Source organism: Saccopteryx bilineata, chromosome 4, assembly GCF_036850765.1.
Source record: "Saccopteryx bilineata isolate mSacBil1 chromosome 4, mSacBil1_pri_phased_curated, whole genome shotgun sequence".
NCBI lineage: Eukaryota > Metazoa > Chordata > Mammalia > Chiroptera > Emballonuridae > Saccopteryx > Saccopteryx bilineata.
Window position 1 is genome coordinate 78,999,831 of NC_089493.1, and position 27,018 is coordinate 79,026,848.

At 38.5% G+C, this 27,018-nt stretch overlaps 1 protein-coding gene across 3 annotated transcripts in view; it reads right to left on the bottom strand.

Annotated features, from left to right (window-relative positions):
* Positions 1-27,018, bottom strand: part of GANC (glucosidase alpha, neutral C) — a 90,907-nt gene that overhangs the window by 39,385 nt on the left and 24,504 nt on the right. For all 3 annotated transcript variants that reach the window (XM_066276942.1, XM_066276943.1, XM_066276944.1), the window contains 6 exons: positions 22,133-22,178; positions 8,621-8,687; positions 7,655-7,751; positions 6,429-6,609; positions 6,050-6,203; positions 690-925 (listed from right to left, as the gene is read on the bottom strand). In XM_066276942.1, the coding sequence (XP_066133039.1) occupies positions 690-925; positions 6,050-6,203; positions 6,429-6,609; positions 7,655-7,751; positions 8,621-8,687; positions 22,133-22,178 (781 nt within the window). The remainder of the gene's footprint in view (positions 1-689; positions 926-6,049; positions 6,204-6,428; positions 6,610-7,654; positions 7,752-8,620; positions 8,688-22,132; positions 22,179-27,018) is intronic.

A 27,018-nucleotide genomic window follows, 5' to 3' on the forward strand; every position in this document is an offset into this window, starting at 1 on the left:
TTCTATTTTAGTTCTTTCCTAGCTAAAATCCATCAGGGAAGCACGCAGGAAAAATGATGTAAAAAAAAAAAAAATCAATGCTGTTTTGATAAACTGTTCAGAGCTTTCAAGCCCCAGTACTCCCCTTACCTTTCTTCCTACGTCTGTGCGTGCTGACAAAGAAAGCCCTGATGCCCCCAACCCTGGTGCCAGCAGAAAGTTCACTCCACACAGCCCTGGCTCATGCACAGGAATCTTCACCCTAGTCTAACTCTCTGATTATGGTAAAAGCTGAGTCAGTCTCCTTTCCCAGCTCTCTTAAGCCAGTTTCAAATGAGCTTGGGAGCCAACCTTGCTCCCCACCAGAATGCTTTACTATGTGACGAGTTAATCTTGGTGCCAGTGTGATGTCATCAATCTCAACATCAGAACCAAATTTTGCATGGGCGGGGCAATCTATCGCAACACTACAGGGAGGCCATGACACATGGGCCTGAATGCTAGGCCTCCTCATGGAGATCTCGAACCAAGGGGGGATGGGGGGCATCACCATCTTTTAACCGCTGCTTCTCTGTTATCACAGTTTCAGTTACACTTGAAGGTACTATTTTCATGGCCATTTTTAAAATCAGATAGTTCTCCACTAATGTGCCAAACCAGTTTTAAAAAGTGCTTATAACTAAAAGGTTCAAAATGATGGTTTGTTTTACCTTACGTTTTTTGTTTTGGAGCAACTCTTGCATTCTTTTGGGGTTCGGAAATCTTTTCTTATCCCAAGTGAAGTATCTTTTGCCCTGGGTGTGCTCTATGTCCAGCCAGATGACATCATAAGGAATGTCATGTTTATCAAATCCTGCATCCACTGCTTTGACATCCTGCTCATCTTCGTAGTTCCAGCGGCACTGATGGTACCCCAAGGAGAAGAGAGGTGGCATGGCTTGTGTGCCTGAAAGAGGATGATAACAACTGAGCCAACTACCAGAACAATGATAATTCTACATTTGATAAACATTTCCTAATGCCTACAGGGTCTAAGTACTCAGCTTGGTTCTTAGACTGTCAAGGAGAAGAAAGCACAGTCCCTATCCTCATGAAGGTGACAATTTGGCTAATGAGGCAGGCACATAAATAAACTGCTCTTCTCTGAGATGTAAGTGCTATGTTAAAGGTATCAGCCTAGTGCTATGGATGTAAAAAGGGTTAATCAATTCTAACTGCAGTGTCTGACCAGAAGGTGGTGCAGTGAACAGAGTGCCGGCCTGGGACTTAGAGGACCCAGGTTTGAAATCCCAAGGTTGCTTGCTTGAGTGTGGGCTCATCCAGCTTGAGCACAAGCTCACCAGCTTGAGCGCAGGGTCGCTGGCTTGAGCGTGGGATCATAGACACGACCCCAAGGTGGCTGGCTTGAGCAAGGGATCACTGCCTTGGCTGGAGCCCACAGGTCAAGGCACATATGAGAAAGCAATCAGTGAACAACTAAGGAGCCGCAACAAAGAATTGGTGCTTCTCATTTCTCCCTTCCTGTCTGTCCCTCTCATTGTCTTTCTGTCTCTGTCTTTCTTCCTAAAAATAAATAAATAAATAAAAAACAAGAAAAAAAAATCTACCTGCAGTGAAGTGTGGCATCTTGAAAGGCTTCAAAGAGTAACACTTAGTTTGGATCTTGAGAAATAAGTAGGAGTATACCAGACAGAACAGAGAATGGATAGAACATTCAGGCATAGGAAATAGAAAAAAGGACAGTAAGGAATTAAAGGAAACATCAACTCATTATCTCTAGTATCTCCAGGTAGATAACAAAAGATATTATAGCCATAAAATAAAACCCGGATAGCACAAAATAAGTATAAGATATTAGAAACAATAATATAAACTGAATAATAATCAGTTTATAGAAATTAAAAATATAACATAAATGGAAGTCCTAGAACATAAAATGGAGAAAACTGCCCAGAAAATAGACAAAAATGGGGAGGGAGATTATTAAATCTGTAAAGCAGAAAGAAGAAAAGGAGGGGTAGACATTTTCAAAGGAATAATAAAAGACTGTTTTTTAGAAGTGAATGATATAATCCTCAAGACTAAAAAAGTCCACATCTAATAACCAGCAAAATGACTATTTTTAGAAGTCTATATCAAGGCATTTTATGGTAAAATTTCAGAATTTCAAAATATTAAAGACTTCAAAATATAAATGATAAAAAGACATTTCAGAGAGGAAGACAGATCTTATGCAAAGGAACAGAATTCAGAGGGATCGTGGAACAAGAAGATAGAAGACAATAGAGCCTGACCAAGGGGTGGCGCAGTGGATAGAGTGTTGGACTAGGATGCTGAGGACCCAGGTTCTAGACCCTGAGGTCGCCAGCTTGAGCGCGGGCTCATCTGGTTTGAGCACAGCTCACCAGCTTGGACCCAACGTTGCTGGCTTGAGCAAGGGATTACTCGGTCTGCTGTAGCCCCACAGTCAAGGCACATATGAGAAAGCAACCAATGAACAACTAAGGTGTTGCAACAAAAAACTAATGATTGATGCTTCTCATCTCTCTTTGTTCCTGTCTGTCTGTTCCTATCTATCCCTCTCTCTGACTCTCTCTCTGTCTCTGAAAAAAAAAATTTAAGAAAAGAAGACAATAGAGACATGCCTTCAAATTCTGAGAGAAATAATTTTCAGTCTAGCTAACCAAATTATCAATAAAGTTAGAAAAAAAGGTGTTTTTGAACCCGTAAAGTTCCAGAAAGTGTACCTCTAATGCACACTTTCTTAGGAAACCACCAGAAGATACTTTAAATAATTAAGAAACAAAAATAAGAAGAAAATAAAACACAAAAAAGAAAAACATGGGACCCAATAAAGGAGGGATCTAACATCAGAAAGCAGCAAGTCCTAGGATGAGGGCTGTGCAGGGAGTCCAGAGAGTCAGAGTCCTGACGGGAGCAGGATGGGGTGATCTGGAAGGGAAGACTCCAGGAAAAAAGTGAGATGGATAAGTACCTGACACCCTCGGGCATTTTGAAAAATGTAAACGCTGAATATTGATTTAACCAAAATTATGATAATAACAATATTAGGAGGGAGAGGAAGGAAAGATATTATTGAGTTAAATCCTCATCAGGAGTCAACATATAATCTATAAACTTATAAATTAGATATTTTTGAACACATGGTAGCATATCCAGTGCTTTTGACCCACTTTCCTATGTGTATCAGGCTTATTCTCCATAACAACAATGTTGAGAGGGCCTGTAGGTGGGCTTTGACAGTGCTTATTCCTACATGACTGGCTTCTCATATCCACAAATTCTTTGTTGTCCCTCCCATCAAAACTGGAATCGGCCTTGGCTGGTTGGCTCAGTGGTAGAGCGTCAGCCTGGTGTGCAGGAGTCCTGGGTTCGATTCCCGGCCAGGGCACACAGGAGAAGTGCCCATCAGCTTCTCCACCCCTCCCCCTCTCCTTCCTCTCTGTCTCTCTCTTCCCCTCCCACAGCCAAGGCTCCACTGGAGCAAAGTTGGCCCAGGCGCTGAAGATGGCTCCATGGCCTCTGCCTCAGGCGCTAGAGGCCCTGGTTGCAACAGAGCAATGCCCCAGTTGGGCAGAGCATTGCCTCCTGGTGGGCATGCCGGGTGGATCCCGGTCAGGCACATGCGGGAGTCTGTCTGACTGCCTCCCCATTTCCAACTTCAGAAAAATACAAAAAAAAAAAAATTGGAATCAAATTCTTCTTCTCTTAAACATGGACTGGACTTGGGTACTTTTAACAATACAATGAGCAAAAGTAATGCTACAGTACTTTTATTATTATCTTGTGTGTGTGTGTGTGTGTGTGTGTGTGTGTGTGTGTGTGTGTGACAGAGAGAGGGACAGATAGGGACAGAGAGACAGATAGAAAGGAGAGAGATGAGAAGCATCAATTCTTCGTTGCAGCACCTTAGTTGTTCACTGATTGCTTTCTCATATGTGCCTTGACTGGGTGGTTACAACAGACCAAGTGACCCCTTGCTCAAGCCAGTGACCTTGGGCTCAAGCTGGTAAGCCTTGCTCAAACCAGATGAGCCTGTGCTCAAGCTGGCAACCTTGGGTTTTGACCTGGGTCCTCTGTGTCCCAGTCCAATGCTCTATTCACTGCACCACAGCCTGGTCAGGCTAGTACTTTTATTTTTAACAACTTTATTATTATTTTTTTTCACAGAGACAGAGACAGAAACAGAGAGAGGGACAGATAGGAACAGACAGACAGGAAGGGAGAGAGATGAGAAGCATCATTTCTTTGTTGCGGCACCTTAGTTGTTCATTAATTGCATTCTCATATGTGCCTTGACTGGGGCAGGGGTGCTACAACAGAGTGAGTGACCCCTTGCTCAAGCCAGCAACCTTGGGCTTTAAGCCAGCAACCTTTGGGCTCAAGCTATTGACCCCATGCTCAAGCTGGTGAGCCTACATTCAAGCCAGTGAGCCAGCACTCAAGCTGGCAACCTCAGGGCTTCGAAACTGGATCCTCTGCGTTCCAGTCTGACACTCTATCCACTGCACCACTGACTGGTCAGGTTAACAACTTTATTGAGCTGTAATCTACATATCATGCAATTCACCTACTTAAAGCATAGGATTCAATGTTTTTTAGAATATTATATTACCAATTTTTAAAAACTGTGATAAAATATATATAACATAAAATATGCCATTTTAAGAGTACAGTTCAGTGGCATTATATTTACAATGTAGTACAAGCATCACCAGTAGCTATTTCCAAAACTCTTATATCACCCAAACAGAAACTCCATAGCCATTAAGCAATAACTTTCCATTACCCATCTGACCCTCCAGATGTTGGTAACTGCTAATTTACTTTCTGTCTCTATAAATTTGCCTATTGTGGGTACTTCTTATAAGTTGAGGCACATAATATTTGTCCTTTTGATCTGGCCTTTTCATTTTGTAAATTTTTTCAAGACATCCATTTTGCAGTAAGTATCGGAACGTCATTCCTTATTATGACTGAATAATATTCTATTTTCTGTACATATCACATTTGTTAATCCATTCATCTTTGGTGGACACTTGTTTCCACCTTTTGGCTATTGTAACTAATGCTGCAACGAACCAGTACATGAATATTTTGTATTTTTCAGTGTATAAGTCGTTCACCTTCTTGGTTAAATTTATTCTTAACTCTTTTACTCTTTTTGATGTTTCTGTAAATGAAATTATTTTATCAACTTCTTTTTTAGATTTCTCATTGCTGGTGTACAAAACACAACTGGTTTTGTGTGTTGATCATGCACCCTGCAACTATGGTAAATCCGTTTATTAGCTCTAGTGGTTTTTGTGTGGATTCTTTGGGATTTTCTAACACACAGGATCACATTATCTGCAAATAGAAATAATTTTACTCTTCCTTTCCAATTTGTATGCCTTTTATTTCTTTTTCTAGCATAATAGCTCTTGCTAGAACTTCCAGTAGTGTTCAATAGCAGTGGTGAAAATGGGTAGCCTTGTCTTGATTCTGAACTTAAGGCCAAGCTTAAAGCCTTTCACCACCGAGTATGATGCTAGCTGTGAATTTTTAACAAATGCCTTTTATCATGTTGAGAAAGCTTCCTTCTGTTCCCAGTCTTCTGAGTGTCTTTATCATGAAGTAGTGATGGATTCTGACAAATTATTTTTCTGCACCAATTGAGGTGTAGAAACTTGTATATCTTTTATACCAATATATAAATTTGTAAAAGGCTTTAGGGTTAAAGTCAGTGTTATAGTTTAATGGAGAACATAAAAAAGGTTGGAATACAGGTCATCTGAGATAAAGGTAGAAAAGGCCTAGGGGTTAAAAGCTCCAAGAAAGGTGGATGGCAAGTATTAAGGATGAGAGAATGGAGAGTTCTAGCCCCAGTGCAATGTTTAACCAAGCTGAATGGAATGAGGGTGGGAGGAGAAATGCTTGCTTCTTAAAAAGCTTGGGAATGTTGTTTATGAATTCTATATGGTGTGCAATAAATATTAACTTACAGTGATGATACATGGGATAGAGGAAATATATGAAACAAGAAACAGGCACTTCCACATGCAAGTACCTGTAAGGGACGAGTACTGCTTGAAGACATCAGAAGGTGTAGGCCCTGTCAGTAGAAAGACATCAATAATTCCACTCTCTGACATCCAATGCACATCAGTTTGAGATGTGTTTTTTTGTTCAGCAGCATCGGAGCCCATCTGAGTACGTGTGTACTGGAAAGAAATGAAATGAAAGTTTGAAAAACTTCCTTTAACCTACAATGTCCATCCATATGGGAATAACAGTCTGTTCCTTTCAGACACACTATTAACTTTCACTGAGTATACTGCAAAGACTGGTGGCAGAGAACTGCCACTGGAAAGTCCAGAGTTATGACTACACTTTACTAGTTTTATTTTTTCTGTAAGTCTGATGTGCAGCCATGGTCCACAGCTTACCTTTACTGTAGGCTGTGTATTGATTTCCACTAGTGTTTCTGAGGAGTTCAACCAAAAAATGCCTAAAGTCCTGCCCAATTTGTGGGCTAAGAGATAAGGCACTGAGCCATAAATTCCCATTTTGTCATGTATTTTATATCCATAGACATCCAGATTATAGAGACGGTAAGCATCCTTATCACTGAAACACACAAGAAGGATTATTAACTACCATCACAAATATATTATTAATGAAGAGTGCAGCTCGATTCTCTTCTGCTGTTAGATCCTGTGCACCTTTCAAGGCTCAACTTTACCACTTCCCTAAGGTTTCTGATCCAACCTGGGTGAATAGGATCCTCCTCCTTTGACTTCCTTTGGCATCCCCTCAATTGACAACTGACATGCATAATCTCACATCTTAGATATCTTTTCTGAATATCTTTGTGAGGTTAGGACTGTTTCCTGTGAATCCTCTACAAGCACACAATAATTACCTTTGACAAATTTTGTGAGTATTTTTCTGTCACTAAAACAAGATGATAGTATCTTAATATGCTGACATAGTGCTGAGTAGGGAAAAAATCAGGACCTGGATTGGGGCGGGGAACACAGAGCTCGGGTTGGTGTGAGTGCAGCACGGTTTCTGAGGTACTTGTCACTGTGCCTTCCTGTCGTGTAAAAATCTGAACCTGGCACACTTGATCAGCCTCTGTTTCTCTTTGGTTTTGCTTCCAGGTAGTCCTATGCCTCTGGCACTTATTTGCCAGATAAGTGTTAATTTAAAATGATCTCCCTGAGAGAATCAAAGATGATATGAAATGCCACACTTTACCAATCTTTGGCTCACTGTCGTTTTTGTTTTTGTTTTTTTTTGGTAAAAGCCTTTTTCTAGGTCAGTGGCTTGAGCAGTGCACTCTCCCAGGGTTCCACAGAAAGGCCTTGAGAGGTGAAAACAAAGTCCTGGAAGTGGTGTGATGAAAATCTCTCCCCTATTTCAACCACAGCTGCTCCACATTTTTACTTCCTTTATATTTTCAGGTTCAGTATTACAGTTTTTATAATTGTCTAATTTTTGCCAAAAAATAAAATAAAAATTGAGAACTACTACCCTGACTGATCATTCAAGGAGGATTCTTAAAGATCTACAAGCAATATCAAGGAGGAAAAGGCCAGTCACATATTAGCACTGGTTCAGACATCCCACATATTTGCCTTTCCCATAAGAATTCTTGCTTTCAGTTTACCCAGTATTTTTAAGTTGGTGTGATTCCGCATGTTGTGGGATCCCATAGAGATGCTCAAATCCAGGCAGGGAGAAATCCAAACCAATGGAGGCAGGACCTGTAGGAACCAGAATATTAACTAAGTTTTGCTTCTCAATGGGGCAATCAGTTAAAGAGGGTCAGTTAACTATGAGTGTAGAAAGATGACTAGAGAAATGAGCTTTCCCTAATCAATCAGTAAATCATGTGTGCTGACTCTATAAGATGCTGTATTCAGGTGTTGTAGGGATACAAAAATGCAAAAGGCAAAGTTATGATGTTACAGATAATAGTCTGAGGGCCCGATCACTTATAAATGTTGGGCACACTGTCAGTCCTGATCATATACTAGGCTATAGATATAGAAGCTAGAACAGGGATTCTCAAGGAATCAGGGTGGGCCTGTCATTCCACAGGGTAAGAAGGAAGTATTTTTTCCAGCTCTGCAAGCCCCAAGTATCTGAAAGATATTGCTCTTTCCTAAAGAGACAAACTCCACACACACTAAACCTAGGGAGAAACCTCACAGGTGGGCATGTGCTGCTCATGGGAATGATGAGGAGGCCTGGAAAAAGTTGAGAACCACTAGCTTGGAATGTTGGAGCTAACAAACTCTAGAATTTGTTTTCTCATTACTTGACTCATAAAAATAGAACATGGAATGTGCAGCGATCTGATATACTGGATAGTGCAAATAGTGTGCTGATGTAGGTCCCTCCACAAGACCATAAACTCCATGAGAACTGTATTTCTTTTATACTCCCCACCAAAGGTGTATAATCACTATTTCTTTGTTGTGATGCATTATTGAAGAATAGGGGACTCAAATCTGATATTTCTGTTCATCCTACAAAAGTCACTTGTTTAGGCACCAAAGCCCCGGGGAATATTAGAGACATTTAGTTATTTTGGAAAGATCTGTCTGCACTATACCAGTTTCCATTTTACCATTAACTTTGACATCCACAAATTTTCTGAATTTCTCCTTCCACAGGCCCAGTTCTTCTAGATTTTCCTATTGGCACAAAAAGGGGAACAAATTAAGTTTATACATTGCAACAAATTTGATTCCCACAATAGCACATTTTATTTGAATTACTAAAAAATTAGACCAAAAAAAATGAGTTCATCTTTCAATACCAGTTTGTGATGTCAGTATATTTAACAAATTAGATCTGTGTCCTATATAAATGTCAGTAATCATCCTTATAAACTATAGTTGACATGAACATATTTTTTACTGTGGTAAATACACATACATAAAATTTATCATTTTAGCCATTTCAAATGTATAATTCAGTGGCATTAAGTACATTTACATTGTTGTGCAACCATCATCACAATATATCTCTTATACTTTTACATCTTTCCAAACTGAACCTCTGTACACATTAAACAATAACTCCCCATTCCTCCCTGCCCCCAGCTCCTTGCAATCATTATTCTACTTCCTATCTCTATGCGTCTGACTACTCTAGATATCTCATATTAAGTGGAAACATACCATATCTGTCCTTTTGTGTCTGGCTTATTTCAATTAGTATGTTTCCCAGATTCATCCATTTGTAGCATATGTCAGAATTTTCTTCCTTTTTAAGGTTGAATAATATTCTATTGTACGTATGTACTACATTTTGTGGATACATTTATCTGTCAAAGACACTCAGATTGCCAGATTGCTTCCAACGTTTGGCTACTGTAAATAATACTGCTATGAAGGACAGAAGTATACAGATATCTGTTGGATTGCTTACTTTCACTTTTGGATATATACCCATAAACGGAATTGTTAGATCATATTGTAATTCTATGTTAAATTTTTTGAGGAACTGCCACACCATTTGACAGGGTATCTTTATAGGAGCCAAAATGATGTGAAAGCACTTTGAAAATGCAATCGTTACATATGTCAGATATTCTTTTTGCTTATAAATACATGAGGCAAAAATTTAGAATCAAATAACTTAGGGCTGTTTTGAGGACCCTCAGCAAAGATTTTGGTTGAGATGGGCACTTTTGCCCCTGCTTCAATTAGCCAAACTGCTAGCTATGTTCCTGTTGCTGGCTTGAGAAGTCAGTTGGGATGGCAATCATCAGGTTCACAATCTCTTGATCTACAGTTATAAAATATTTTCAGCTTTACAAAAGTCTCCTGTTCTCTAGTAGAATGAAAAAGTTTTTAAAAGATGTTTTTTAAAAGTTTTTTAAAAATGGCCTTATAGTATATAGTTTGATATCAGGTAGCATGATACTCCCAACTTTGTTCTTTTATCTCAGTATTGCTGAGGCTATTCGAGGTTTTTATTGTGGTTGCACAAAAAATTTTCAGTTGTTCTAGGTCTGTGAAATACACCATTGTTATTTTGACAGGGATTGTGTTAAATATTATATATAGATTGCTTTTGGTAGTATGAACATTTCATTTTATTTTTGTAGCAAGAGAGATAGAGAGAGATAGACACACAGGAAGGGAGAGAGATGAGAAGCACCAACTTGTAGTTGCAGCACTTTGTTGTTCATTGATTGCTTCTCATACATGCTTTGACAGGGGGCAGGGGAGGCATGGAGTTGAGCCAGTGACCCCTTGCTCAAGCCAGCGACCATGGGGTTATGTCTATGACTCAATGCTCAAGCCAGCAACCCTGTGCTCAAGCTGGTGAGTCTGTGCTCAAACTGACAACCTTGGGGTTTCAAACCTGGGTTCTCAATGTCCCAGATCTGCACTCTATTCACTGTGCCACCACCTGGCCAGGGCATTTTAAAATATGGACATTGTAATGATGTTAATTCTTCCTATCCATGAACACAAAATATGCTTCCATTTATTTGTATCTTCTTTGATTTTTTTCTTCAGTGTCTTATAATTTACCAAGTACAGATCTTTTACCTCTTTGGTTAAATTTATTCCTAGTATATAAAAATGTAATCAATTTCTAAATATTAATTTTGTATCCTGCTACTTTACTGAATTCAAATTTCAGTTCTATTAGGTTTTTTTTTTTTTTTTTGGTGGAGTCTATTTTTAAGGTACTTTATATTCAGCATCATGTCATTTACAAATAGTGACAGTTTTACTTCTTTCTTTCTAATTTGGATGCCTTTCATTTCTTCCTTTTGTCTGATTAATGTGACTAGGACTTGCAGTAATGTGTTGAATAAGAGTGGTGACAGCAAATATCCCTGTCTTGTTCCTGGTCTTAAGGAAAATGTTTTTAATTTTTCTCCATTGAGTATGATGTTAGCAGTGGGTTTGTCACAGATGGCCTTTATTATGTTGAGGTATGTTCCCTCTATTCCCACTTTGCTGAAAGCTTTTATCATAAATGAGTGCTGAATTTTATCAAATGCTTATTCTTTTTCATTTTTTTTTTTTTTCATTTTTCTGAAGCTGGAAACAGGGAGAGACAGTCAGACAGACTCCCGCATGCGCCCGACCGGGATCCACCCGGCACGCCCACCAGGGGTGACGCTCTGCCCACCAGGGGGCGATGCTCTGCCCATCCTGGGTGTCGCCATATTGCGACCAGAGCCACTCTAGCGCCTGGGGCAGAGGCCAAGGAGCCATCCCCAGCGCCCGGGCCATCTTTGCTCCAATGGAGCCTTGGCTGAGGGAGGGGAAGAGAGAGACAGAGAGGAAAGCGCGGCAGAGGGGTGGAGAAGCAAATGGGCGCTTCTCCTGTGTGCCCTGGCCGGGAATCGAACCCGGGTCCTCTGCACGCTAGGCTGACGCTCTACCGCTGAGCCAACCTGCCAGGGCCCTCAAATGCTTTTTCTGCATCTATTGATATGGTCATGTGACTTTTATCTTTTATTTTGTTTATGTGGTGTATCAGGTTCATTGATTTGCAGATAATGTATCAACTTACAACCCAGGCATAAATCCCACTTGAGCATAGTGTATGATCTTTTTAGTGTATTGCTGAATCCATTTTGCAAATATTTTATTGAGAATTTTTGCATCTATATTTGTCAGGAGGACGTCAGAGTAATGGCGGAGTAGGAAGCAATACCGATAAATCTCCCCCAAAACTCAACAAGATCTTCAACCAGAAACAGAAAAACCTATACTTGGAGCTTCCAGATTCTTCGCAATACACCCAAAGGTATGATTGAGTGAAAAATTGGCTAAATATATAACCAAACCCCGAAGGAAATAGGGAGTAAGAAATGCTCCCCCTTCCTCACTAACCTAAACAGGGCGGCTTTCTCTGGTAACTGTGAATATAGAAACTGAGGCGGGCAAAGGGGGTGAATAGATCCAGGCCGCCGCAGCAAAAACGGCCGAACCAGGCTGTGGCTCTGAGATCCAAGCCGAGGAAAATCTGATCCTGTGGCAACCCGGGCAATACAAGCTAACACTCGCGCCAAACCCAAACAAAGAAAGACAAGCGGAGCGGCCATTTTACCTGGTCTCCTGGTCGGTGCGCAGTTAGTGGAAGAGAGATTTCTTCCTAAGCCGCGGAAGTGGGTGCCCGTGTTGCCCCACGGAGAGGCAGGGTCAGAGGCCTTTCTGTGGGCTGAGGGCAGAGTCTCTGGGCAGCCCCAGCGCCCTGGGAAAGCCACGCACGGGAGGGAGTGAGAACTACTTCCAACGGTGGAGATTTTCCGTGCTGGTGAGGGTTTTACTCAGAGGGAACCGCGGCCGGCCTCATATCCTGGTGTGCGCGCGCAGATAAGGAGTGAGCGATTCCTCCGAGTGCCTCGGCAGTGCGCGCCCGTGTTATCGCACAGAGGGGCAGAGTCAGGGGCCTTTGTGTGGGCCAAAGCGGAATCTCGGGCCGCCCCAGCGCCTTGCAAAAGCCGCACACGGGGACGGAGCGAGACTCAATTCCAACGCTGCAACTTTTCCCTGCGGTTGGGGGTTTCACTCAGAGCGTGAGACTGCTGGCCGGATATCCTGGTTGCAGACAGTGAGTGAGAGTTTCCTCCAAGCGCCCCGGAAGTGGGCGCCCGCTTGTGTTACCGGACAGAGTGGCAGAGCCAGTGGTCTTTGAGTGGGTGGAAAGCCCACCTGATTATGCTAGCAGCTCTGACTGACTGAGCCTTACCCAGAGCCCTGTGCTGAGTGGAAATAGAGTGGGGAGTTGCCAGCAATTTGAGCCTCTTACTATCCAGGCAGAGGCAGCAGCAACCCCATACCTGGACTATCAGGCTACTAATTGAGGAAGGAAAGACTAGGAAAAAGGCTCCAGGAACACGGACTCTCTCACTGTCGGAGCCTATAAATGCTAATGAGCCTCAACTCCCAACGAGAATAAAGCATAATACATGACATTGCCATAGAGACTTATCAACTGCAAACCTCTACCTGAGCGTGCTAAAGGGGCAGAACCCGGGGTACAGAGTCACCGACCAGGAAGAGGGAGAGAAAAGAAAAAGCAAGAAGATAACCTCTCAAAATCAAGAATAATCTGCAGACTTTATAACCTATCCCATTTTATTATATTTGTTCGTTTGTTTCTCTTATCTTCATTCTTGAGACTTTTTTTTCCTCCTCCAATTTGGCCGATTAACTCTCTACCGGTCTTACTCTCTCCTCTCCTTGAACTACACTACCCATAAGTGTTACATCTCCCATTATCATTTCTCTTCTCTTCCTTTCTCTCTATGAGGGTTGCACTCCAAAACCCTTAACTCTTTCTCTCTCTCTCCTTTCTTTTTTCTTCTTTTAGTGGTTCCCTCTTTTTTTCTCTCTCTCTCTTTCTTTTCTCCCTCTATATTAGTTTCTTCCTTTCTCCTTTACATCTCCTCTCATTCAAACCTCAATAACAAACAAATTATCTTATCTGGGACTCAAACCTATGTTTGTGGCATTTTGGGGGGTTTTTACTTCACCTTTTTAACTCACTAGCAGTGCTCCCATCCCTGGCTCTCCATATTATCTAGTTCTTGTTCCACTAAATACAATAGTAAGTTTTTAATTTGTCCCCCCATTTTTCCATTTTCCTCTTATTCCTCTCATCATAACTCTTAGAAAACCAACACCTAAAAGCAAATCATTTAATTCTTGACCCAAATTTTTTCCTTATTTGCTTTTTGTGGGTCCATACGCTCTTTTTTTTTTATTTTTTCTTTTTTTTTTTTTTTCTTTTCCTTTTTTTTTTTTTTTTTTCTTTCTCTCTTTTTTGCCCCTTTATTACTTTTCCCCAATTCAGGCCCTCCATCACAGGCATTGTTTGTTATAACTCACAGTCCACCACAAGATTTTCTCAAGAAAGAGGGGAGAGGAGAGGAGAGGAAAAAAAGAGGGGGGGAATAATTTCCTTTTTTAAAAATTTTTATTTTATTTTATTTTTCTTTATTTCATTATTAATTTTTTTAAAAAAACAACTCTTTTCGATTTGTTATTTTTTTATTTTTTTTTAACTTTTTATTCTTTATTAAATCTCATTAATACTATCAACAAAACCACCCTCAGATGCCATTAAGGAAGAGAAAATCGAATATCATGGATACAAAAGAAAGAGAGGTAACACAGCTAGATGAGGAAAAATCTATGGAGAAAAAATTTAATATATTGGAAACCTTGGAGCTAAATGACAGAGAATTCAAGATAGAAATCCTAAAAATCCTCCGAGATATACAAGAAAACACAGAAAGGCAATATAGGGAGCTCAGAAAACAACTCCATGAACACAAAGAATATATGTCCAAGGAAATTGAAACTATAAAAACAAATCAAACAGAGATGAAAAACTCAATTAACGAGCTGAAAAACGAAGTAACAAGCTTAGCTAATAGAACAGGTCAGATAGAAGAGAGGATTAGTGAAATAGAAGACAAGCAACTTGAGGCACAACAGAGAGAAGAAGAAAGAGACTCAAAAATTAAAAAAAATGAGATAGCCCTACAAGAATTATCTGACTCCATCAAAAAGAATAACATAAGAATAATAGGTATATCAGAGGGAGAAGAGAGAGAAAATGGAATGGAGAACATACTTAAACAAATAATTGATGAGAACTTCCCAAGCCTGTGGAAAGAACTAAAGCCTCAAGTTCAAGAAGCAAACAGAACTCCAAGTTTTCTTAACCCCAACAAACCTACTCCAAGGCATATCATAATGAAATTGACACAAACCAACAGCAAAGAAAAAATTCTCAAGGCAGCCAGGGAAAAGAAGAATACAACATATAAAGGAAGGCCCATTAGATTATCATCAGATTTCTCAGCAGAAACTCTACAAGCTAGAAGAGAGTGGACCCCAATATTTAAAGTCCTGAAAGAGAGGAACTTTCAGCCACGAATACTATACCCATCAAAGCTATCCTTCAAATACGAAGGAGAAATAAAAACATTCACAGATACAGAAAAGATGAGGGAATTTATCATCAGAAAACCCCCACTCCAGGAATTACTAAAGGGGGTTCTCCAATCAGATACAAAGAACAAAAAAAAAACAGAGCCACAAGTAAAAGCTCCAAGAAGAACACAATAAAACCAAATTTAAACTGTGACAACAACAAAAAGAAAGAGGGGGAGAAGACGGAGATTAACAGTAGCAAAGGACGATGGAGTGCAAAAGTACTCACAAAATAGTTCGCTACAATGAACAGGGTAGGGACCCTTTTCATTACTCAAAGGTAACCACCATTGAAAAAACCACCACAGAAGCACATGAGATAAAAAAGATAGCAACAGAGGAAAGATGTATGGAATACAACCAAATAAAAACAAAAGATAGAAAAACGAAAGAGAAGGATCAAACAAGACACAAAACTAACATAAAGCAAGATATAAAATGGCAATAGGGAACTCACAAGTATCAATAATTACACTAAATGTAAATGGATTAAACTCACCAATAAAAAGGCACAGAGTAGCAGAATGGATTAAAAAAGAAAATCCAACTGTATGCTGCCTACAGGAAACTCATCTAAGTAACAAGGATAAAAACAAATTCAAAGTGAAAGGCTGGAAAACAATACTCCAAGCAAATAACATCCAAAAAAAAGCAGGTGTAGCAATACTCATATCGGATAATGCTGACTACAAGACAGGAAAAGTACTTAGAGACAAAAATGGCCATTTCATAATGGCTAAGGGGACACTGAATCAAGAAAACATAACAATTCTTAATATATATGCACCAAACCAAGGAGCACCAAAATATATAAGACAGCTACTTATTGATCTTAAAACAAAAACTGACAAAAATACAATCATACTTGGAGACCTCAATACACCGCTGACGGTTCTAGATCGGTCATCCAAACAGAGAATCAACAAAGACATAGTGGCCTTAAACAAAACACTAGAGCACCTGGATATGATAGACATCTACAGGACATTTCATCCCAAAGTGACTGAGTATACATTTTTCTCCAGTGTACATGGATCATTCTCAAGAATTGACCATATGTTGGGCCACAAAAACAATATCAGCAAATTCAGAAAAATTGAAGTTGTACCAAGCATATTTTCTGATCATAAAGCCTTGAAACTAGAATTCAACTGCAAAAAAGAGGAAAAAAGTCCCACAAAAATGTGGAAACTAAACAACATACTTTTAAAAAATGAATGGGTCAAAGAAGAAATAAGTGCAGAGATCAAAAGATATATACAGACTAATGAAAATGACAATACGACATATCAGAATCTATGGGATGCAGCAAAAGCAGTGATAAGAGGGAAGTTCATATCACTTCAGGCATATATGAACAAACAAGAGAGAGCCCAAGTGAACCACTTAACTTCCCACCTTAAGGAACTAGAAAAAGAAGAACAAAGACAACCCAAAACCAGCCGAAGAAAGGAGATAATAAAAATCAGAGCAGAAATAAATGAATTAGAGAACAGAAAAACTATAGAAAAAATTAATAGAACAAGGAGCTGGTTCTTTGAAAAGATCAACAAAATTGACAAACCCTTGGCAAGACTTACCAAGGAAAAAAGAGAAAGAACTCATATAAACAAAATCCAAAATGAAAGAGGAGAAATCACCACGGACACCGTAGCTATACAAAGAATTATTGTAGAATACTATGAAAAACTTTATGCCACTAAATTCAACAACCTAGAAGAAATGGATAAATTCCTAGAACAATACAACCTTCCTAGACTGAGTCAAGAAGAAGCAGAAAGCCTAAACAGACCTATCAGTAGAGAAGAAATAGAAAAAACCATTAAAAACCTCCCCAAAAATAAAAGTCCAGGCCCTGACGGCTATACCAGCGAATTTTATCAAACATTCAAAGAAGACTTGGTTCCTATTCTACTCAAAGTCTTCCAAAAAATTGAAGAAGAAGCAATACTTCCAAACACATTTTATGAGGCCAACATAACCCTCATCCCAAAACCAGGCAAGGATGGCACAAAAAAAGAAAACTACAGACCAATATCTCTAATGAATACAGATGCTAAAATACTAAACAAAATACTAGCAAATCGAATACAACAACATATTAAAAAAATAATACATCATGATCAAGTGGGATTCATCCCAGAATCTCAAGGATGGTTCAACATACGTAAAACGGTTAATGTAATACACCATATCAACAAAACAAAGAACAAAAACCACATGATCTTATCAATAGACGCAGAAAAGGCTTTCGATAAAATACAACACAATTTTATGTTTAAGACTCTCAACAAAATGGGTATAGAAGGAAAATATCTCAACATGATAAAGGCCATATATGATAAACCATCAGCTAACATCATATTAAATGGCACTAAACTGAAGGCTTTCCCCCTTAAATCAGGAACAAGACAGGGTTGTCCACTCTCTCCACTCTTATTTAATGTGGTACTAGAGGTTCTAGCCAGAGCAATCAGACAAGACAAAGAAATAAAAGGCATCCATATCGGAAAAGAAGAAGTAAAGGTATCACTTTTTGCAGATGATATGATCCTATACATCGAAAACCCCAAAGAATCCACAAAAAGACTACTAGAAACAATAAGCCAATACAGTAAGGTCGCAGGATACAAAATTAACATACAGAAGTCAATAGCCTTTCTATATGCCAACAATGAAACAACTGAGAAGGAACTCAAAAGAATAATCCCCTTCACGATTGCAACAAAAAAAATAAAATACTTAGGAATAAACATAACAAAGAATGTAAAGGACTTATATAATGAAAACTATAAACCATTGTTAAGGGAAATCGAAAAAGATATAATGAGATGGAAGAATATTCCTTGTTCTTGGCTAGGAAGAATAAATATAATCAAGATGGCTATATTACCCAAAGCAATATACAAATTTAATGCAATTCCCATCAAAATCCCAATTACATTTTTTAAAGAAATAGAGCAAAAAATCATCAGATTTATATGGAACTATAAAAAACCCCGAATAGCCAAAGCAATCCTAAAGAAAAAGAATGAAGCTGGGGGCATAACAATACCTGACTTCAAACTCTATTATAGGGCCACGACAATCAAAACAGCATGGTATTGGCAGAAAAATAGACACTCAGACCAATGGAACAGAATAGAAAGTCCAGAAATAAAACCACATATATATAGTCAAATAATTTTTGATAAAGGGGCCAACAACACACAATGGAGAAAAGAAAGCCTCTTCAATAAATGGTGCTGGGAAAACTGGAAAGCCACATGCAAAAGAATGAAACTGGACTACAGTCTCTCCCCCTGTACAAAAATTAACTCAAAATGGATCAAAGATCTAAACATAAGACCTGAAACAATTAAGTACATAGAAGAAGACATAGGTACTCAACTCATGGACCTGGGTTTTAAAGAGCATTTTATGAATTTGACTCCAATGGCAAGAGAAGTGAAGGCAAAAATTAATGAATGGGACTACATCAGACTAAGAAGTTTTTGCTCAGCAAGGGAAACTGATAACAAAATAAACAGAAAGCCAACTAAATGGGAAATGATATTTTCAAACAACAGCTCAGATAAGGGCCTAATATCCAAAATATACAAAGAACTCATAAAACTCAACAACAAACAAACAAACAATCCAATAAAAAAATGGGAAGAGGATATGAATAGACACTTCTCCCAGGAAGAAATACAAATGGCCAACAGATATATGAAAAGATGCTCATCTTCTTTAGCTATTAGAGAAATGCAAATCAAAACGGCAATGAGATACCACCTCACACCTGTTTGATTAGCTGTTATTAGCAAGTCAGGTAATAGCAAATGTTGGAGAGGCTGTGGAGAAAAAGGAACCCTCATACACTGTTGGTGGGAATGTAAAGTAGTACAACCATTATGGAAGAAAGTATGGTGGTTCCTCAAAAAACTGAAAATAGAACTACCTTATGACCCAGCAATCCCTCTACTGGGTATATATCCCCAAAACTCAGAAACATTGATACGTAAAGACACATGCAGCCCCATGTTTATTGCAGCATTGTTCACAGTGGCCAGGACATGGAAACAACCAAAAAGCCCATCAATAGATGACTGGATAAAGAAGATGTGGCACATATACACTATGGAATACTACTCAGCCATAAGAAATGATGACTTCGGAACATTTACAGCAAAATGGTGGGATCTTGATAACATGATACGAAGCGAAATAAGTAAATCAGAAAAAAACAGGAACTGTATTATTCCATACGTAGGTGGGACATAATAGTGAAACTAAGAGACATTGATAAGAGTGTGGTGGTTACGGGGGGGAGGGGGGAATGGGAGAGGGATAGGGGGTGGGAGGGGCACAAAGAAAACAAGATAGAAGGTGACAGAGGATAATCTGACTTTGGGTGGTGGGTATGCAACATAATTGAACGACAAGATAACCTGGACTTGTTATCTTTGAATATATGTATCCTGATTTATTGATGTCACCCCATTAAAAAATAAAATTATATTTGTCAGGAATATTGGCCTATAATTTTCTTTCTTTGTAGTGTCTTTATCTGCTTTTAGAATTGGAATAATACTGGCTTTGTAAAATGAGCTTGGGAGTCTTCTCTCCTTTTAAAATTTTTGTCATAGTTTGAAAAAGATAAGTAGGTGTTAGTGCTTCTTTGAATGTTTTGTAAAATTCACCTGTGAAGCCATCTGGTCTAGGACTTTTGTTTGTTGGGAATTTTTTGATTACTGCTCTGATCTTCCTTCCTTCCTTCCTTCCTTCCTTCCTTCCTTCCTTCCTTCCTTCCTTCCTTCCTCCCTTCCTCCCTTCTTCCCTCCCTCCCTCCCTCCCTCCCTTCCTTTCCTCCCTTCCCTCCCTTCCCTTTCTTCCCTTTCTTTCTTTCTTTCTTTCATTTTTAAGTGACAAGAGCAGATAGAGTGAGACAGACTCCCACATGTGCCCAACCAGGATCCACCTGGCAACTCCCACTTGGGGCTCAAATCAACCAAGCTATCCTCAGTGCCTGAGGCCAACACTTAGACGAATCAAGCCACTGCAAGAGGGAAAAAGAGAGAGAAGGGGGACAGGAAGGGGAAGAGAAGCAGATGGTCACTTTTCCTGTGTGCCCTGACTGGGAACTGAACCTGGGAATTGAATTGTCCATACACCAGGTCAATGCTCTATTCACTGGGCTACTGGCCACGCTCACTGCTTTGGTTTTGTTAGTTGTAATTGGTCTGTTCAGATTTTCTGATTCTTCTTGATTCAATTTTGGAAGAGTATATGTTTCTAGAAATTTATCCATTTTGACCAGGTTGTCCAATTTGCTGGCATATTGTTGCTCATAATATTTTTTTAAAATCCTTTTTATTTTTGTTACTTCTCCTCTTTCATTTCTAATTTTATTTACTTGGGTCCTCTTTTATTCTTCATGAGTCTGGTTAAAGGTCAATCTTGTTTACCTTTTTGAAGAACCAGCTCTCAGTTTCCTTGATCATTTGTTTTGCTTAGTTTAGTCTCTATGCCATTTATTTTCGCTCTAATCTTTATTATTTCCTTCCTTTTGCTCACTTTGGGCTTTGTGTGTTGTTTTTTCTAGTTCACTTAGGTGTAAAGTTGGATTTTTTATTTAAGACTTTCCTTGTTTCTTGAGGTAGGCCTGTATTTCTATGACTTTCCCTCTTGGGACTGCTTTCATTGTATTCCATAGGTTTGGGGTTTTGTGTGTTCATTTTCATTTGTCTCAAGGTATCTTTTGATTTCTTCCTGGATCTTACTGTTGACCCATTCATTGTTTAAATAACACATTATTTAGCTATACGTTAATTGTTAATGGAGGGATTATTATCCTAGGGTCTATGGTTGAGCTTTATAGTTAGTGAACACCCTCAAACAGTATGAATAAAAATTTTCTATAGAGATAATTCACAGCTTTCATCAGATTCTTGCAAGGGGCTGTGTGACTCAAAACCATTGTCTATAAACTACCAAGTTAGAGATCTCCCCAAAGCTGATTTGACATTGTCACAAAACTGTATAAGGCTATGTCTTAGTTGTCCTTATTGTCTCTGTTTGAAATAAAAAAGTATTTCCTGTCATACTCAGCATTTTGAGTCAGTTCTCAAAAGGAAGAAGCATTTGTCCTTATTCCACTGGATACAGTTTTCATCATTTCTAGTGGCCATAATGACTGTCAGGGCTCCTTTAAAGATGTATGTGACTTTGGATGAAGAGGAGCTTTCTAAAACGTCTGTTCTCCAACCTTTTAAAAAATAGATATCAGAACATTTCTCTGCTGCTTAAAACCTTTCCATAGTTTTCCTTTGCTCTTTGGTTAAAGACCTAAAAGGTTAACATGACTTAGATGAATGTAAATAACTTTATTATAATGGGGGAATTTGATTTGTTCCATGATATATCACCAATTCTTTGAACAGAGCCTGGCATAGAGGAGGTACTCAACAAATGTTTGTTGAATAAAAGAATTATTACAAGATTCTCCACAGAATTGTCCCTGCCTATCTCTCTAGTTTTGTTACACAGTACCCTTTCTTTTGCTACCCTTTCTCCTTTTAAAAGTTATATGTGTTTATGCATGTATTTAATTTCTTCCAGTGTGCTCCTTTGTACCTAAAGATCTTTGAATATGCAATTCCTTCTGCCCAAAATGTGCTTTCCCCATCTTTTTGACTAGCTATTTTATCTGCATACATCAATTTCAGCTTTAACATTATTTCCTTTAGGAGGTCTTTCCTGACCCTCATCTTGGTCAAGTTCCTTATTGTAGTTTCCTAGAGCACCATTTTGTAACACTCATGCTTGCAATTATCTAGTGTCTGTCTTTACCAATAGATTCTAAGTTTCATGAAGATACATGATTTGTTTTATTCACTGCTAACTCCCCTTGCCTAGCATTTCTGGGGTTGACTCAAAGCAGGAATTACCCGTTTTACAAATGAATAATACATGAATGAACAAATGAATGAATGAATCAATGAGAAGATGAGCAAAACACAGGCAGTCCCATTTACATGTGGTAGAGAATTAACCAAGTACCCATCTGTAGAAAAAGGAAAGAGCAGGATACATTATACATTATAGGCCACACGATGATGGTGAAAGTGAAAATAAGAAAGAGAAAAAAAGACAAATTACTCAATCTAGATTACCTGAGAGGTATCAACTGATGCATCCTCCTCCTTTTCTCTGGTAGCTCTGTTTTAACATAAATAAAATTGATTCATATATGGCAAAACCGACAAAATTTTGTTTGATGATAAAGATTTTCATTTCCAACTTTGTGACCCTATAAACTATATCTTTTTTTTCTGTATTTCTTTTTCCTGAAGTGAGAAGCGGGGAGGCAGAGAGACAGACTCCCGCATGCACTGGACAGGGATCTACCCAGCAATCCCACTAGGGGGCGATGTTCTGCCCAACTGGGCCATTGCTCCATTGCAACCGGAGCCATTCTTGTGCCTGAGGTGGAGGCCATGGAGCTATCCTCAGCGCCTGGGCCAACTTTTGCTCCAATGGAGCCTTGGCTGCAGGAGGGGAAGAATGAGATAGAGAAAGGAGAGGAGGAAGGTTGAAGAAGCAGATGGCTTCTTCTTCTATGTGCCCTGACCAGGAATCGAACCCAGGACATCCACATGCTGGACCAATGCTCTACCACTGAGCCACCTGGCTAGGGCTTAAATTATATCTTTTAACTTATTTAAAAACTCACTATAAAATAAAAATAAGTTTATGAAATTGAGTATTTATACTGAACATTAATCCAACAACTTGATTTCTTATACAAATATGTATTTAAATGTTCTTAACCTTATTAAAAATACCTTCATCAGTTTTTTATTATAAATGTAATACATGCTCATAATATTTAAACAAACATAAGCAGGGTAGAACAGAGCTCCCCTCACCCAGTGTTACTGTAGTACAGAGCAGCATAATGCACTGCCTTCCAAAATGACTGACAACTTACTCTATCACCTACAATTGTATTTGGGTGCTCAATTCTCCTTATTCTTCACAATACTGAAAGTTACTGATTTCTTAAACCTTTGCCAATCAAACTTTTAGAAAAAATAATGCATTTCAATTTGAATTTATATCATTAATAAGTAGACTACCTTTTGATACATTAAATGGTATTTCTATTTCTTCTTCAGTGAATTAATTGCACATTAATTCTCTCAGTATGAAATACGGCATGTATATAGAAGAGTATATGATATAGATGTAGAGTTAAGAGAATAATACTAAATTGGACAACTACAAATCCACCAGTGAGCACAGGCAACAGAGAACTTGTTCCTTTGGAGTTCTTCTGTGCCTCTCGTCAATTCTTTCCTCACTCTTAAGAGGTAACCACTTTACTAAATTTTGTGTGAAATAATTTTCTTGATTTTTTAAATAGTATTGCCACAAATGTACAAATCCTCAAACATATATTACTTGGTTTGGCCTTTAAAAAATATTTTATACAAATAGAAGTACACTGTATATATTTTTGTGGCATGCTTTAACTCAATATAAAAAATTTTATATTTATCATATTAATATGCACTACTGCAGTGTGTATCACCCATTTTTATTTGCTTGTTCCTTCTCTTATTTATTTGTATTTGCTCTTTTTATATTGTGCATATTATTAGGTTTTTATTTCTTCTATATATCAAAATTTTATGGTGAAATTTAAGACAACTGGTAGGTTGCCTTTTAATATTTTTAATTAGTAAACTTAATTTTTCAGAGCACTTTTAGGTTCACAGCAAACTTGAGCAGAAAATGCAGAGTTCCCATATACCTACTGTCTCCACACACATACAGTCTCTCTACTATCAACATCTTCCACCTGAGTGGTGCATTTGTTACATTTGATGAATCTACATTGACACATCATTATCACCCAAAGTCCATAGTTCAATTAGGGTTCACTCTTGGTATTGTCCATTCTATGGGTTTTGAGAAATGTATGATGGCATGTATTCACCACTATAGTATCATACAGAGTAGTTTCACTGTCCTAAAAATCTCCTGTGCTTTAGTCATTCTTACCTCCTCCTTAACCCTTAACAACCACTAATCTTTTTTACTATCTCCATATATTGCCTTTATCAGAATTTCAAAAGTCTATATACTTGTAAACCATTGGCTTCTCTTCTTAGTAATATGTGTTTAAATTTCCTTCATGCCCCTTCATGGCTTGATAGTTCATTTCTTGTAGGAGCTGAATAATATCGCATTGTGTGGATGTAACTGTTTATTTATCTACTGATCTACTGAAGGACATCTTGTTGCTTCCAAGTTTTGGCAATTATGAATAAAGCTGCTACAAACATCCATGTGTAGGTTTTTGTGTGGACCTAAGTTTTCAACTCTTATAAGTGAATATCAAGGAGAACATTGCTGGATTGTATGGTAAGAGTATGTTTAGTTTTGTAAAAAACTGTCTAACTATCTTACAAAGTGTCTATCATGTTGCATCCCCACCAGCAATTACTATTGTTCCACATCCTCACCAGCATTTTAGTTGTCAGTGTTTTGAATTTTGGCTATTCTAGTAGATGTGTAGTGGTATCTTGTTTTAATTTACAATTCCCTAATGACGTATGATGTTGAACATCTTTTCATATGCTTACTTGCCACCTGTATATCTTCGTTGGTGGGGTGTCTGTTTAGGTCTTTCACCCATATTTAAATTGGGTTGTCCGGTTTCTTATTGCTGAATTGTAAAACTTCTTTGTATATTTTGGGTCATAGTCCCTTATCAGCTGTGTTTTTTTGTAAATATTTCCTCCCAGCCTGTGGCTTGTCCTCTCATTTTCTTGACATTGTTTTTCACTGAGTTGTAATTTTACATTTTACTGAAGCCCAGCTAATCACTTCTTTCATGGATCATACCTTTGGTGTATATCCAAACAATCATCACCATACCCAATGTCATTTAGGTTTTCGCCTATGTTATCTTCTAGGAGTTTTATAGTTTTTCATTTTATTAATATATTTAGGTCTATGACCCATTTTGAGTTAATTTTTGTGAAGGATATAAGGTCTGTATCTAGATTCTTCTTACTTCTTTTTGCATGTGGATGTCCAGTAATTCCAGACTTTTTGTTGAAAAGAATATTTTTGCTCCATTGTATTACTGCCTTTGCTCCTTAGTCAAAGATAAGTTAGTTCACTATGTTTATGTTGGTCTATTTTTGGGTTCTCTATTTTGTCCCATTGACCTATTGTTCATTCACTAATGCTACACTGTCTTGATTACAGTAGTTTTATATTAAGTCTTGAAATAGTATAGTGTCAGCCCCTAACTTTGTTCTCTTCCAACACTGACTTGGTATTCTGGATCTTCTGCCTCTCCACATAAACCATAGTATCAGTTTGTCAACAAAATAATTCTCTGGAGTTTTGATTGAGATTGTGTTGAATCTCTAGATTAAGTTGGGAAGAACTGATATTTTTATAATATTGAGTCTTCCTATCTGAGGACATAGAATATCTCTCCATTTATTTAGTTCTTTAATTGCTTTCATCAGAATTTTGTAGTTTTCCTCATATAGATCTTGTACATACTTTCTTAGTTATATACATAAATATTTCATTTGGGGGGTGCTAATGTAAATGATAATGTGTTTTTAATTTCAAATTCCATTTGATCAATGATGGTTTATAGAAAAGCAATTGACTTTTGTACATTAACTCTGTACTCTGCAGCCTTGTTATAATTGTTTATTAAACAAATTGTGTGTATGTATGTGTGTGAGAATTTCAGATTTTCCAGGCAACTATGTTATCTGTGAACAAAGAGTGTTCATCTCTTTCTTTCCCATCTGTATAACTTTTTTCCTTTCTTGTCTTATTGCTTTATCTAGGACTTCAGATATGATGCTGAAAAGTAGTGGTGAGAAGGGACATCTGTGCTTTGTTCCTGAACTTAGAGGAAAACCTTGGGTTTCTCACCATTAAGTATGATGATAGCTGTAGGATTTGAGTAGATGTTCTTATCAAGTTAAAGAAGTTAGCTTCTATTCCTAGTTTGTTGAGAGTTTATATCATGCATGGGTATTGGTTTTGTCAAATGTCCTTTCTGCATCTATTGATATGATTGTATAATTTTTTTTATTAAAATTTTTTTTATTGATTTTAACAAGAGTGGAATAGAGAGAGAGAGAGAGACAAAGAGAGGAAGAGATAGAAAGGAACACTGATCTGTTCCTGTACATGCCCTGACCGGAAATTGAACCCACAAACTTTTGTGCTTTGGGATGATGCTCTAACCAACTGAGACATCTGGCCATGGCAGATGGTTTTTCTTCTTTAGCTTCTTGATGTAATAGATTACATTAATTAATTTTTTAATGATAAACAAGCTTTGCCTGGGATAAATCCCAGTTGGTCATGGTGTATGATTCTTTTTATAAATTGTTGGATTCAATTTGTTAATATTTTGTTAAAGATTTTTGCATTTATGTTCATAATAGATATTGGCCTATAACTTTTTTTTCTTTTTTTTTGTATTTTTCCTAAGTTGGAATCGGGGAGGCAGTCTCCCGCATGCGCCCAGCCAGGATCCACCCAGCATGCCCACCAGGGGGCGATGCTCTGCCCATCTGGGGTGTTTCTCCATTGCAATCAGAGCCATTCTAGCGCCTGAGGCAGAGGCCACAAAGCCATCCCCAGCACCCGGGCCAACTTTGCTCCAATGGAGCCTCGGCTGCGGGAGGGGAAGAGAGAGACAGAGAAGAAGGAGAGGGGGAAGGGTGGAGAAGCAGATGGGCGCTTCTTCTGTGTGCCCTGGCTGGGAATCAAACCCGGGACTCCTGCACACTAGGCCGACGCTCTACCACTGAGCCAACCGGCCAGGGCCAACTTTCTTTTCTTATAATGTCTTCATCTTTTTTCCTTTTTTTTTTTGTATTTCTCTGAAGCTGGAAACGGGGAGAGACAGTCAGACAGACTCCCGCATGCGCCTGACCGGGATTCATCTGGCACGCCCACCAGGGGGCGACGCTCTGCCCACCAGGGGGCGATGCTCTGCCCCTCT